The sequence below is a fragment of the Anas platyrhynchos genome, chromosome 3 (genome assembly GCF_047663525.1).
Source record: "Anas platyrhynchos isolate ZD024472 breed Pekin duck chromosome 3, IASCAAS_PekinDuck_T2T, whole genome shotgun sequence".
Classification (NCBI taxonomy): Eukaryota; Metazoa; Chordata; class Aves; order Anseriformes; family Anatidae; genus Anas; species Anas platyrhynchos.
In genome coordinates this window covers 90,165,789-90,181,183 of record NC_092589.1, presented here as the reverse complement: position 1 = coordinate 90,181,183, position 15,395 = coordinate 90,165,789, and the positions used below count along the sequence as shown (strand labels likewise).

The 15,395-nt window shown below is 39.3% G+C and overlaps 1 protein-coding gene across 12 annotated transcripts in view; it reads left to right on the top strand.

Moving 5' to 3' along the window:
* Positions 1-8,680, top strand: part of COL19A1 (collagen type XIX alpha 1 chain) — a 202,617-nt gene extending 193,937 nt beyond the window's left edge. For 9 of the 12 annotated variants that reach the window (XM_072036305.1, XM_027455038.3, XM_027455037.3 and 6 more), the window contains 3 exons: positions 1,569-1,724; positions 8,213-8,290; positions 8,527-8,680. In XM_072036305.1, coding sequence (XP_071892406.1) covers positions 1,569-1,724; positions 8,213-8,290; positions 8,527-8,663 — 371 coding nt within the window. In that variant the 3' untranslated portion in view covers positions 8,664-8,680. Of the gene's footprint in view, positions 1-1,568; positions 1,725-2,590; positions 6,261-8,212; positions 8,291-8,526 lie in introns of those variants that run through there. The other 3 variants (XM_072036306.1, XM_027455039.3, XM_072036307.1) reach the window with 1 other exon arrangement.
* The last annotated feature ends 6,715 nt before the right edge of the window (positions 8,681-15,395 follow it).

Sequence of the window (15,395 nt, the reverse complement as noted above, 5' to 3'; positions counted from 1 at the left end):
AAAAGATAACTTGCTCCAAATCATAATAACAAACATATGTATGTATAATTTTAGATACATACTGACACATATATGTGTTTGCAATGTACCAGTAAGACACTGAAAAAATAGTGAAATGGACACAATAGAAATACAGAATTGTATGGCCACTTAGTGACTGTTTAGATAAAGACTTAACAGCTTTGTGTCACACAGGTCTAAACTGCTGTTCATTTTCAGCAAACAGCTATGTGGAGATCCAAAGCCCCCTTGCAGACCATCAACTTCTGGCACTTTTAAACAAGTGCAAGATCCAGCCAAGGCCTTTGTACTGTATAAGCTTTCTTAGTTGTGTCCTTAGGCTGAAAAGGAAATATTTTTATTCCCCAGCATTTTCCTAGTCAGAGCTGAAAAGCTGCAACTCAGATGGATGTCTGAAGCAAGGGGCTGCTAGAATACATCTTGACAGTAACTTCTCTTCCATTGCAATGCCTTATGTCTGCAATACGCTTAGCTATTTCATCATCAGTATCTGTGGATACAAACCTCTTCAGCTTCTAGGGATGAAAGACACCAGATAAAGTTTGAGACTTATCAAACTATTCAGGGAGTTTTCCACTTTATAACAAGGGTATTACCGTGTATTTTCACACTTACCCAGATTGCCACCCCTTAAAAGTTCAGCCTGTTGTGTATTTGAAGAGCAGATAGTTGGCTGAAGTTACCTCCTTTTCCCATTCAAATGGAATGCTAATAGATGTTTAGTCTATTCATAAAAAGAAAGTATTAAAAGGTGTCCTGCCTTTTGTCTTTGTAACTATTCCATTTTCTACACCGCAGCTGTGTACCCACAAATCTTCTGGTTTAGGCTTTGTTTCATTTTGCCTGTTTTCTGTCACTATGCTTATTTTCTGTTTGATGCCCACTCTACTCAAATTCTAAACTTCTGGCAGAGTAAATACTAGATCAAGTATGGAGTACTTAGTTAAGATTTTTAATCCAGTGTAACTGAGACAGATTCAAGGTTAGCATCTATTTTGTCTGCCTCTAAAGAATGCTGAAATGTTAGCAAGTGCACTTTATTCCAAGAGCTTCAACAATTCATGCTGAAATCTCTGCAATCAATAATGTTTGCTGAGCATTTATTTTTTTACAACTGTTTCTAAGATTTCAGCACATCACAAGAAGTGTTCACAGTATTTGAGCTCTACTTTGCAGCTTAATATGAGTTATAAAAGGTACCCTTCATAGGTATGTTAAATACTAATTATTCTGCATTCATGTATTTCAAGTACTTCACCAGCAGGAGTCAGAAGTCATTTAAAATATTGGACTACATCAGTAAAAGATAGTACATGAATTTAGTACAAATCCATTCAGATTATTGCAATGGGTAAAGACTCAGACATGAACTCACTTGAACTGAAGACCTCAGTACTTATAGGAGCATTTGATACCGCTGAAAATTTAGAAGGATTAAACACCTTACTTGTTGAAACTTACTTTATCTGGAACTTTGAGGTTTATTTATTTTCATGTATTGTGAATAGATTTCTTAGCATTTTTTCTTGTGTCCTTTGTTAATGAAGAAAGGATGGCTCAGTTTGTATCCCAGTTGAAGCTGCCTGCTGCAATGCTTGCCTCCCAAGCTCATGGAAAACCAGGACCCCCAGGAAAAGATGGATTGCCAGGGCCCCCAGGAAAGGATGGTTTACCAGGGCCACCTGGAGAACGTGGGCTTCAAGGTAGGAATTCCAAAAAATGGTTCCATGAATTGTATCTTAAAATCCTTATACACTTGCTAATGGTTATTAAATAAACCAGGATTACCTACCTAGCTTCCTAATGATTAACTTTTAAAACTGTACTTATATTTTTCCAGACTAGATCTAAATATTAACCCATAGTAAATGTGTGGATTTTACTGATTTGAAACTCCTAATCAGTGCATTTGAGTCTAATAAATGATCAAATTAATTACTGACAGATATCTAAAACTGACAGATATCTGGAGTGCTGTACCAGTTATTTCCTGTCCAAAATACTTGAACACAGAGGAAAAATTAAGCCAGCACTCTAATGTAACTATTTACATCCTATTCCTTATTGAGAGACAATGTTTTTTAAGAAAAAAAAAAAAACTTGAATTCCAAATGTGAGTACTTTCAGCTCTGATCCTGGGAAAACACAGGGGAGGAAAAATTGAAGGCAAATACTGTTTTTTAAGGAGCAGTGAAAACTGAAATATTACAGCATGCATCCTTCTTACTGTGAAGTAATCTATTTTCACAAATCAGTTTCAGAACAATAAGGTTTTCACTCTACTCTTAATGGTATTTTGTACATTTCAATGCACTCAGACAGTATAAGATGCTCATTCCAGTGAACTGTCCTTCACTGCAAAATTAGCTTCAAGAAATCCAAGATCATCATAGCTGTGTAATACTGTAGACCCAACCTATCTGAGATTAAAAGGAAGAGGAGAACAGAATAAAAGGAAAAAAAAAAGAAAAAAGAAAAAAAGAATAATTTATCCATTAATAATGTTTTGTGGGCAATATGTAATTTGCAGTTTATCTGTAGGTAGTTCTTTATTATTATCTTTTGTTAGTTTGGTCTGCTCTGGAGTCAGAGCAAGTCAGACTGGAATGAAGAACATGAAAGCAAAACTGAAGATGTGTGGATCCTAAAGCTATCAGAAGAATAAAGATTTACTAACACTGATAAGCGCAAACCCCTGACAGAAGCTTGAAAAATGAGATGAGCTCAGAATGAGAAGAACAAGAATAAAGGATCAAGGAAAACAATAAAGCCTTATAATCTTACAGCACTGACTTCATCATTATCTGAATATTCAGATCACTGTAAACAGTCACCTTTAATGTCGGTGGCAGATTGTTCAATGAGTATGTATGTGGTGGATAGTCTCAGATGCCTCTGAGATCGTTATACTAGGCTTCATTTCCAGCTAGAGAGCATCAAAAGTAAAGGTGATAGCTATGCTTGAAAAAAATAATAAAGCTGCTTTTTCATGCCTTATGCTTAAGTAAAAGTAGTGCCCCATGTACACAAAATTCCATTTATTTTATCAATAACCTTTTTTCATAACCATTAAGCTAAGTGAGAAGCATTTACTTCTCTTTCATTACTTTTTAATAATCATAAAATGCATTTACTTTTTTCTCTTTTGATATATCAAAAGATATAGAAAATCATACTTCAAAGGCAAGAAAACCAAAAATTTGTCTTGCCTCCTTATTACACTATGAGTAAGAGAGATTACCGTGAGAGAAGCACACTTACAAGTACATTTCATGCCTTTCCCAGTTGTGCCTGTGCGTCTTGTTGTTTTGTGCCAACAGCTAAAAAGAAATTCAGATCTCTGAGCAGATTGAAAAGTATCATTGCATATTTCAGTTTATTTTCAACCATAAAGGACAGAGCAGACAAGACTTCTTGGAGAAGCATGTTATGTGCATGTGTGTCTGAGACCATCAAGGTAGCATGCTGTGTGCACGTGTGTCCAAGTCAGTGAAGAAGCATGTTATGTTCACCTTCCCATCTGGGAGGCCAGACAGATAACATGCATTGGGGGTATTTGGTATTGACTGCCAGGTATTCATTATTGTGGTTCTCACTTGGTTGTAGCCCAGATTGGCAACAACTGGTTTTTAATAGGGTTTTGCCGTGCACAGTAATGCACATCTGTGCTAGCAGAGTGAAACAGTCACTTGTCCAAAAAAGTCAGTGGGGGAAAAAAAAAAAAAAGTAGATAGTTTTGAAGAATAATTAATAGGACAAACACCTCCAGAGCAGTTTGTGATGCTGCATGCTGAGCAGAGCTCTGGCCAGTGGGAGGGAGCAGGCATTGCAATGTGTTTGTGGAGGTGCTTAGTCTGCAGCTTAGAAGAGTCTCTCCAGTGTGGAGTCCCTCCAGTGTGGCTTCCTTAGGAGTCAGTCTGCTCTGACGCCACCAGGAGGTGGAAGCCTCCTGCCCAGTAAACTCATGGGCAGAGGTAAGACTCAGAAGCAGAAAACACGGATACTAAGTCTAGGAAGCGTGGGCATGGTCTTCAAAAAGCATATATGAAGAGCTGCTAGCTCTTTAAAACCACCAAAGAGTTGCAAAATAAATGATGAAATATGCAATTGGTATTTAAACAGGTTGTATAGTAGTGATTGGAATATCTCTCTATATATTATTTTTAAAAAATAACCTATAGCATATGCATCAGTAAGCTGATACTGTGAGGCAGTATTACCAGTGTTGTAAATGATGCAAGAGTCTTGTAGAGAAGGAATAAGTTTATTTCAAGATTTTACTGACAAGTTATAACAATGCCATCCATCTGCAGGCAGTCAGACTGCCAGGTGTTACAGGAAATGGTTCAACTGACTCTGTTAATTTAATTGGATTTTTTAATCTATAATACAATATGAATTTTGGTCCATCAGACAAAATTCCCTTCAGAGAACTTTGTAATCAAGAGATGCATATTATCTTTTACATTAATATGATGATTTTTCTCGTATGGAAAGAAGTATTCATCCTGATTAAGCCTCACTATTTTTATCAAAATAAGGAAACATAAGAGTCCTCATAGCTCATGGTAGCCTCAAGGAATCAGGAAATAAAAAGATCATCTGATGAGTAGTGAAAATTCCTTGTTTTTATTGTTGATTCCTGAAGTGAAATTTAGAGCTTTTAATATAATAATTTGCATGGTAGGAGCATCTAGGAACCTTGGTTGGCATCATGAGCCCATTGTAGTGGATGTTGTCCAGACACAGTCACTCTTCTGAAATAGCTTTAAACTGTTACCTCCTGTAAACTGTTTTTTGCTGTGTAGGGTGGAGTTAACCTGTTTTACTTTGATCTGAAACATAGTTACTACCTCTCAGCCGTGAGGTTGCTTTGCAGTTTTTTGCTTGTAAGAATGCAGTGATATGCATTCTTATGTGTTCATATGCATTTGCACAGTAAAATACTGTGGATACTTCAGAATCATTGTTCCCTGTCATGTTAATGTGTTTGCTTCACATTCATATTAAAGAACATCAGATTTCTCTAGATACTGGCATGCTGGTTTCAGCTATTGCATTATCCATGTGGATGGGAGAAGGTCTCAGCAATGTAGGCAGAACACCTTTTGGAGCTGTTTAAATGAGACTCCTTTTTACCTCCACAACACGTAGACACAAACTTGCGTCATTTCCAAGTAGAGCTGAGGGTGTTGCAACAGCGATGCTTCTGTATGTGATATTTGTAGTTCTGACAGAGCACTGAACCAAAAGCTTCATTTTAGCTATGACCAGTCTATGAACAGAAGAAGAATGCTTCTCTTTTCAAATAGATCCTTGCTACACACTACTACCACTTGTTTACCATACTACCCGTGTTGGGTACATGTTTACATACAACAAATTTTGGGTTGTAGGAGTTACACCAAAACTCCTGGAACCCAAGTGAAAGCTTTGCTGAAACCTTTTGAATTAAGCAGGTACCTCTTACTGGCATTGTAATTCTACCAGTAAAAACAGACATCTTATATGTGCCTTTATGTTAAAAACAATAAATCAAATCTCACGTAAGTGTATGGTAATATTTTCCTTTGACTAAGTATGAGTTTGTCGCTTTAAGCTCAGAGAGAAGGTATTATTAACTTCTCGAAGAATAATCATGGACCTACTTCTGAGCAAATATACCTCATTTAAAATCCAATATTTTACTGCCAAAATTACATATGACATTGTTTAGACTGTTTGTTTACATATAGGCCTGTTTACGAATATGCTTATATTTTGTGAAATAAAGCCTTATTTTTAGAAAAGATACCTGGGAATTTTTGTATTAAGTTTCAGTGTCAAGAGAACATCTGCCACTATGTGCAACCTACACCTTTGTATATGTATTCAAATACAACCAGTTAATTGTTTACACTACCCTCATTCTTGCATTTGCATAGGCAGGCTGCTGTTTGTACTGTTGTGGTTTCTTCCTTATTGTCTTGAATTCCGTTGATGTTTACAGAGCCTTTTGGTTTATCTCAGTCCCTTTTCAACTGTGTTGTGTCATATATCTACAGTAATGGTTACCATGGACTTTGTAAATGTGATACATCGTAAATGTGATTTCTCTCTTTTTCCCCAAAATAATGATTAGTGGCAGCACTACTTTGTAAAATTACAACTTAACTGGGTTTGTAGTGAGAAATGTACTGTAATTATCTATTGTAAATTAAGAAACTTAGAGATGTGTAATAAATAGGAAGTGTAATAGATCCTGTGAGTGTGTGATTGAGCTTCTTAAACAGTAGCAACTATCATGTATTACTCAAGGTTTTCAGAGTCAACCAACTTGATGTAGTTATAAAGCACTACTACGGTCACTGAAGAGAAAATCAATGTTCACAACTGAATAGAAACACCATCATATACCCTTTTCCAAGCCTTCATATCTTACGTGCATATATGCCTCACACACTTCTGTTTAACACAACTCGGTTACCAGGATGCATGATCAGTTTGTTTCTCTGTGAGATTTTAATCAATTTGTTTCCTTTTGTTATGTTGTGCATGTCACTCTGCATGTGTTTTGAAATGTTTTTGCCTTTGTGGGGTGTTGACAGATAATTGATAAAAGATCATCCATGCTCTGTTTTGAAATCCAGAACACAACAGGTAATAGCCCTTCTGCAAAAGTGTACAGTAAGCCTGTGTTTAACAAAGTTTGAGTACTGGTGTACCATTCCTCTTGCATTGTGTCTGTTGTAACAACCCTGAATTGGTACCCACAGCACTTTGAGTAGTTTCCTTCTGGATTGTCCTGTAAAGTACCAGTGTTGCGATAGACCGCAGTGCACTGACAGGACCACCTTTGCCTTCTGTCTGCCAGTGCCTATTATTCTTCATGAGACATCAGGTGGACTGATGCCACTATGCTGACTGGTCAGCTACACCTCTTTTTTAATTTAAACGAATTATAGCTCTGCACAGAAGAGTTTCTTTGTACGGCATACGTGACACTGGAAATGGGCTGGTCCTGGAAGCAGAACAAATTTAATTCTATGTGTGACCAGAAGGTGGCAAATTAATCTTCAACATGTCACCTTACACACCAACATCTGGGGTCTTGGGGAGGGGAGGCAAGAGGGTTTTCTTAAAATCCCTTTTAAAGTAAGGGGTTGTGGAAGGTGTCACACTTGTTCCTTTAAAAATGCTGTCATCCCCTGTCCTACATAAATTATATAGTTTAAACAGAAAAGCTGCACTTTTAGAAGGACTTCTTACTTGAAATATGAGGCAAAATGTTATACTGGTACCCATGAACCCTTCTTTCTAAAGCAGCCAGTATTTCCAACTAATAAAAATTTTTATGAACAGTTTAAGGGGAAAAAAAAAAAGTTATATAGGAATTGTACCATGTGAGAAGATGGAAGCTATTTAGAAAAATACAAAACTTTGTCCTGTGAAGAAAATGAAGAGAAATATTCAAAGTATGACTAGTAATCACCTTGTTAACAACATGTAGGTACTTGCATTAAAGAAGGCTTTCTGTGCTAGCACCCCTAATCTGCACAAGGTCTGAAGACAACTTCTAAGTAAGGGCAGGTGCATAACACTGGAGAGTGAATAGATCTTGTCTTACACATAGGAGAATATCAAAGCATACAGCCCAAGTTCACAGCTAAAAAGTGCAGACATCAGGGTTTATATAGAGTAAGGAGGTCAAAGTCTCACCCAGTTTGTGGGCTGTCACAGACGGGCTGGCTGGCTGCAGTTATGGTCCTGTGAGTACGGTCAGTTAAAGATGGGGTTGGATTCCAGATGGCCCTCTGGTTGGTGCTTTATATCATTTCATCAAAAAGATGGAGCTGGAGCAGCATATACGTTCAGTTCATTTTGACAGAAACTTCAGGAAGTTTAAAAATTTGGAAAAAAAAAAAAAAATGGAAAAGGTCAGGATATTAAATATGGTGAGGGTCCTCTGGCAGAGGGTGCAACTGCTAGAAATCCTCATATTTTCCAGAAGGAACATAGAAATGCAACAGCTGTCCTAGAAAACAATGATAGTCAATGACAGTCACAGGTTAAAAAAAAAAAAAAAAAAAAGAGGTGAGCACAAATTTTCAAAATTACATTTGTCATGGTAATTTCTTGTCAACAAGGTCTATAGAAGATTGCTGTTTGTAATAAGAGGACACTCTTATTTTCATATCTTTATTCTGTGTAGGTTATAGAGGACAGAAAGGGGAAAGAGGTGAGCCTGGAATTGGACTGCCTGGTAATCCTGGACCACCTGGCCCTGCAGGTACAAGTCTCCAGATTTATTTTACGCTATCATTATTTATGAACTAACATGCCTTTCTCCTGGTTCTCCCACATTTTACATCAGTGAATTTCCTCCTGATTTTTGCCATAGCATGAGGTCAGGTACGCCAGCCTTCTGGCAGATTAGCTGGCGTGAAGCGAACTTTCAGAGATGTAAGGCAGGACATTGCATGTGCTCTGGCAAGGACTGTGCTAATTCTAACTTTATTCCACCAGCTGCTGGCCTGCCGGGCTCACCAGGAACTCCAGGGTCACCCGGACCGCAGGGGCCACCTGGACCTAATGGAAGATGCAATCCAGCAGACTGCTATTACCATGTAGCACAGACTCGGTCACGCACCAGCGGGAAATAAAAACCCTCTCCCATAGACACTTGGGTTCACAATCACTTTTCACTCCTCTCAATAAGTTAATTTAATCTTTGAAATACTTGGTGCATTTTTTGTTCCCTTGACACTGCATGGTCTGTAGATAATTTGTAAGGCGCGGAATTGAGCCTTTTTCTATTCTATTTGCAGTGTCATAATTGCGAAATGATGACATTTATTTTCCAGAGTGCATTCCATGTGTTATGTTTCTCATATTTATTTTGCTTAGAGGAGAAAATAGGCCCAAATAATTTTCATAAGCTTCTTTCTTCAAAAAAAAAATATTTTATTATAACTTAAGGCAGTACATATGCCTCAGCATGTAAGCTGGCTTGATGTTTCTTACCGGTGGTGAAGTTTAAACAGAGAAAATGCTGTTCTGAAGTTTTAAAGTGTACCCATTGGTGGTGAATGTAGGATCTTAGCTGGAGTGCTAGGAACTCTGTTCAGACTCAATGTTACTGTCCCCTGAGGAGGCTCTGGCACACCCCCTGAACCAGGTCTGCATCATGTACCACGAGCACTACCAACCACTTATATAATTTTCTAGATGTCAAAGAAAGAAACAGATATTTTTATGATCTCTACTCCCATCCAGTTCAGATTCAGACTGACTGGGAATTCACCAGGTGTAGCACTAAGGGGTGTTTCTGTTGAATGAATGATGTTCCAACTGAGAACTTGAACGTTGGTTTAGTCACAGTTGTATATATACACTCCAGGTGTGAGTGGTAGGGACTCCTGGTGTTGTTCTTCACTGAGATCTGGGACACCTTCTAATGGTCATGTGAACTCAGTAAATGTATTATCATTGCTTGTAATCAAGCTACTCTTCCATTATGTCTGCTTACGAAAAAGACATCTTGCTTTAGCAAGAGCACACATGTTAGCAGTGACATCTGGAGAAGAAACCTTCATAAGTCCCTGATCTTACAAAAGGCACATTTTCCTATTTCTCCTGCAAGAATTACATCCTGAAATAAGTTTCAGAAGAACTTGAAACCAGTAAAGTGTAAAATTCACAGGTCCTTATAACTGGCTGCAAAAATAAAAATAGTTGAAGTTCAAGAGAAGTTTGGAAAAATTAGGAAACTGTCCTCTGGAAGTTGTTAGACATGGGTCTTGACTGCATGCAGCTTGCAAGCATTGGGTAAATGACCAGGTATTGTCAGGAAAGAACAAAAGAGAACAACATGCATATCATACAGAGCTCAAAGGAGTGGCCAAAAGAAAAGGTGGAGAAAACCAATTGTACAGAGCCTGACTCTGAAAAGGAGGTAGAAGTGTTGGCCAAAATTTCACTCCTTACAATCGGGAAACAGACAATTGTAGATTAGTCCTAAGGAACTGGCTACAGTGTAATAGAAATTGAAAATGCTATTAAGGGAATTCTGTCATTAGGAAGGTGGTAATGCTGTCCTGCTGTAGGCAGGCGAGTGGTCTTGGTGGCTGCCGTGCTTCAGCAGTGCCGAAGGAGCCAGCCGCTCGGTCAGGTGGCAGTGAAGTGCTCCCAGATTGGGAGTGTTGGATTCCAGAGAAGCTCTCATACAAAATTAATGTCTGACTTCTGATCTTGACTTAAAAACAGTAATAACGGTGGGAGACTAAAATAATATATTGACATTTGTTCTGGGTAGAGTTCCTAGCACTTGCTTCCAGACCAAGAGAAGAAAGATTTGTACCTTGTAGAGTCACATAAGGTATCCAGGGAGCAGGGTGAGTCTTCAGTCACACCTGCTAAGAAGAAAATCATACCCTGGGAGCGACCTCCAAGTGTCACTTGGTGTATTAAACACACGTTTTGAGGGAGGAAGGTGCTTAGCAGAAGGAAAATGTTTAAATGAACACAGGGATGGAAAATTGGCATCTTGGCACCCGGGACAGGAGAGGTGAGCTGGAAGGAGGATGCCAGAAAACCGATGGCGTGTCACAAGCCTGATCTCTGATGGAGAGCTGCAACACGCTGCACTTGGAGGCATGCTGCAGGGGCTCAGGGTGTTACGTGCATGTCCTGTAAGTACTGAGACTTGGGTCAAAGCCCATGGACAGCTTGCAGCTCTCAGCCTCCTCTCCTGCCCACCCCTCGCAGTGCCCCAGCAGGCAGCAGTGGCCCTCTGTCCCTGCAGGCCCCACCGGGGCACCTTCATTGCACCATGATGAAGGCACATTTGAGACAACTCCTCCCACCGGTGCAGAGCTCCACATCTCCTGCTCCTGCTTCAGACCTCCCGTGCCTATAAACGCTCCTCGGTTTTCTCTCCGATGTCACCTGCCCCTCCAGGTCTGGTCTTTTCCTCTCTACAAGCTGGCCCAGCGGTGCGAGAGGGAGTGCTTCCGATGGCTGCCGTGGTGCCTCACTCAATGTCCACCCTGCTGGTGTTGGGGGTGGGCGGCTCACCCCGCAAAGACCCGGGCCCCGCGCACCGTGTTCAATTCTTTCAAATGAACTGCTGGCCAGGCAGCCCACAGGAACGTTTTGTTTTCCTTCTCTAGTAATTCCAATGTATGTAAAATGGAAATATTTTTTTACTTTGTAAGTTAATTTTAAACTTCATTTTCTGTGATAATATCAAAAAGGGTGCTGTCTTTTAGGGAATATCACAAGATTGAAAGGGTTCAGCCCCCTTCTGGAATGCTGTACATAGACTGTCATGCTGTCTTAGGGTTATATCTGTATATTTTGGGGCTTTTAGCTAGCTGAAACTGAGCATTTATTAGTTGCCAGATGCAATTCCTGTATTTTAATTTACTTGAATTGAGCAGAAAGTAGAACACTTTTTATATTTGAAGAAATTTATTTTTTCATCTTTATTTCCTACCGATGCCTTTTTCTTTTCTTGGGGCTCAAGTCTAAAGGTCTTTTAAAATGTAGTTGAACATTTGAACTTTGAATTTATCTGCAGGTAATTACTTTGGTAATTACCCTTGATGCATAATTTTTTGTTTTGCTAAAAGCCCAATTTAATTTTCTCACACGAGAAAACGGGTATTTTGTTACATGGGCTCTCTTGATACCTTTTTTAAAGATTTCATGTTCTTCACAGAATTAATCCCAGCTTGACATCCCTTCACATGGGGTTGCTCCAACTCCGCATTTTTACAATTGAAAGCAGGATGCAGCTGGAAACGTGTGTCTGCGTGGTTTCCAGGTTTGGCCCCTGAAATTTGTTTGCAGTTTTAGACTGATGCTCTCTGGGGTTTTGGGAAGGGGAGCCAGGGAGGGCAAGGGGGTGTTCATCTGTTTGGGGATTTGCTGTGTCATAGCACTGTAGAATGGCTTGGGTTGGAAGGGACCTCACAGATCCACTAGTTCCAGCCCACTCCCACTAGATCAGGTTGCCCAAAGCCCCATCCCACCTGGCCTTGAGCTCTTCCAGGGCTGGGGCATCCATGACATCGATTTCATCTTTGTTTTGAGCAGTCTGTGCTGCGGTAAACATTGCAAGAAACTTGACAGGGAGGGTTGTTATTTCCAGCAGCACAAGGTATTTCTCTGATTTGGGAACATGTATTTGGAACTTTGAGCTGAATTAACTTTGACAAAATGTTTGAAACCTTTCTTAAAAGCTCTCCAAGCTTTGTTCTTGTTCAGGGTCGGACACTTCTACTTGATGGCAAGTCTCTTTATTGCCTGCTAAGAAAGTGTTGGGCTCTTTTTCTAATAGCTATGTACAGAACGACTCGGCTTGCTCGAAGAAGGCAATAAACTTAGGGTCAGACTTTTCCGAGGCTGCAGCTTAGCTCCTGTTGTCCACACGGGGGAGCGCAGAAACCTTCCCAGAGCAGTGAGAAAGCAAGGGCTGAACTCAGCAGCTCAAGGAAGGGCCCGGTGCTGTGTAGCTGCACGGCACCAGAGTTCACGTTGTGCTCTTGAGCCTGGTAGTTTTTCCTAAAATCCCTTTATTTTTTACATGGTGGTATAAGCAGAAATACTGCCTTTCTTCGGTAATTATTTTCAGGTAATTTTGCTTAGATTGTTCATGTATCTAGACACACCGTAGAAGAACGTGCAGAAGCAGAACACGCAGCCCCTGGGCATAACTTACGTGCCCCGCAATGGCAGGTGTCTCCAGGAGAGCAGCGGGTCTGCAGAGGTTGGTAAAAACTAAAGCAGCACAATCACAGTTGTACAATCAAGCAGCAGTGCAGCCTACTTAGTTATGTTCTAAGATCTGATATTTTTGTCTTAAACTGGATTTGTTTTAATGCTAGAAGAGCACTGTGATGAGGAAATGGGATTGAGTGCATCGTCACTCCTCCCTTTGGTTTCTGATTGTGGATTACGAGAGGTGTTAGATATGCACAGCTTTGTTAAATATGCATATTTTTTAAATTAATGGATAATCACACAATATATTTTAGCACTTATTTTTCACAATGGTGAAATACTATTTTTCATGTCAGTGTACACTTTTTTTTATTATTATTTTTCTGTGATGTTTACATAAAAGTCTTACACACACACACCCCCAGCTACATTAGCATTTTATACACTTGTTTCTCCAGATACGCTAGCCTAAAGCCAGCCACTAAGTTCTTTTCTTAATTTACCAGTTCGGTAGAAGTGCTGCTCTAACTTAGCATGTTAAAACATGAGAAGTATCTCAGGAAACAAAACGATGTTGTTTTTTTTTTTTTGCATTTGCTTTTTTTTTTTTTTTTTGGTTTGTGTTTGTTAGATTTGAGCTTTACTGAATCATGTAAAGTTTCTCTGAAATCTGTTATGACCACTACAACTAGATGATGCTGGATGGGTTTCTAAATCCATTCATAGGGGTTGGTGTAGACCATGGAGAACAAGTTTAACTGTGACCTTGCCTTGGTTGTTGTTGAAGTTGGCAAAGCCAACTCAAACCTCACCATACTTTAGGAAAATGCAGTTTTCAAATATTAATTGCTAACAAACATTACAGATTCTAGACCAAAATAAGTTGTAGCTAAAAAGAATGTAGTCTACATGTATTTTATTAGCAGTTTTATCTCCAAGTCTGCTGTTCTTAAATGCTTTTAATTATTTACTGATGTTTCAATGTAAATACATTCTGTCTCCGGTTGATACATTTGAAGGAAGTTCAATGACATACCTTATTTTATTGTTTTCTTTCATTTCTGAATGATATGCAGTTGTCACTGAATTCATCACAGTACATGCATACTGGTTGCTTCTTTCCTTCATTTTATTTTTGGTTTGCAACATTTAAGGTTCAATTCAATGGATATGTATTGAGTGGATAGAAAGTGTGCTCTTTGCACTGCTCATGTGGCCATTTACATCTGTGACACAGGCTTCCAGATGACAATGGCGACATTTCCTACGCTTTCTATGCTTTCTGTACATGAATAGTGGTTCTGTCAGAAGTCACAACCTTTCCTTTTTTACATTTCAAATCACAAGGAAGGATAAAAGAGGATGCAGAGGAAGGCAACCATTGCAGTGAGCCCGGTGGGGCACAGGGCTGCTGAGCACACCATGGGCAGGCTCATGCTTTATGACAGGTTGGTGAAACTTAAGGTTGCACAGGCTGGAGGGAAAAAAAAAAAAAAAAAAGTGGAAAACCTTGGTTTCAATAGGTAAATAAATCTGAGGGAAGTTAATATAATCTGTGAATCAAATGCAGAGAACAGTCCAGTCTAAAAATGAGGCAATCACTCTCATTCCAAAAGTGGTTAACTTCAGGTGAGGTAAAGTGTTTTTGTTCTTCTCTTACTAACTCTCCAGGAGAAAAAAAGAGAATTCCCAGGTCAGTGGCATTATAAAGGATGCTAGGTGATAATTTGACCACTGGCATGATTTTTTTTTCTTCAAATTTGGTAGTGGCTTCAGCAGGCTTGTTACATGTGTTGTCTACAGCTGCCACAGTTTGAGTAGTCCTTTTGAAAGGAGTGAGGGGAGGGGAATAAAACTGAGGTTATAACAAATGAGATGAGAGTAACACACCCTACAAAATAAAGGCCCTTTCTTCTTTACCTGTGATCCAGGTGCAGAGACGGTGCCGTGACTGCATTTTAAGTACAAAGGAGGCAGAAACTGCAAGGCCAAATAATAATACTGGGAACAGTGGCATCCACCCCTCATCTTACTGGTCCATCCTATGAGCAGGTCAAGCAAACACATCTCACACAGTTAACTCAGTAATTTCAAAACATTTGCAAAAGCGCAGCATGTGTTTATATGTGGAGTGTCGCTGCTGTGTTCTGCCAGGAGGAACGAACAGGACTCAGTTTCTCCTTCACTCTGTCTTCCAGGTAGTCTTCAAACCACCTGCTGACACTCCCTTTTCGAAGGAAAGCAAATTTGGAGATAAGGATTTGGCTCTGTGTAGACTCAGGTCACATGAGGGTATTCATGGAAGCAAATCCTGGTGTAACCTCCCCGGCCTTGCTTGCTTCCTTCTTTCAGGTGCTTCAAATTGTGCTCTAGAGCCGTCACTCATCCTTTAGCTTGGCCTTGTAAAATAGTCACAAAAGTTTTTTGGTACCTGTTCGTACCAGGTTGCTTGAGTCCAATGATGGCTGTGACAGAAAACTTCAAGTAGATATACATATATAAATATATACACTATATTAACAATATAAATATGTCATATATATGTTTTATATATATATTTGTATATAAAAATATAGTGCAGTATTTGGCAGCAGTATTTTAATACTTGTTAATAACCTAGTAGGGAAAGCACATCTGTCAAAACTTTGAGGTATCAGGTCGGGTTGCAA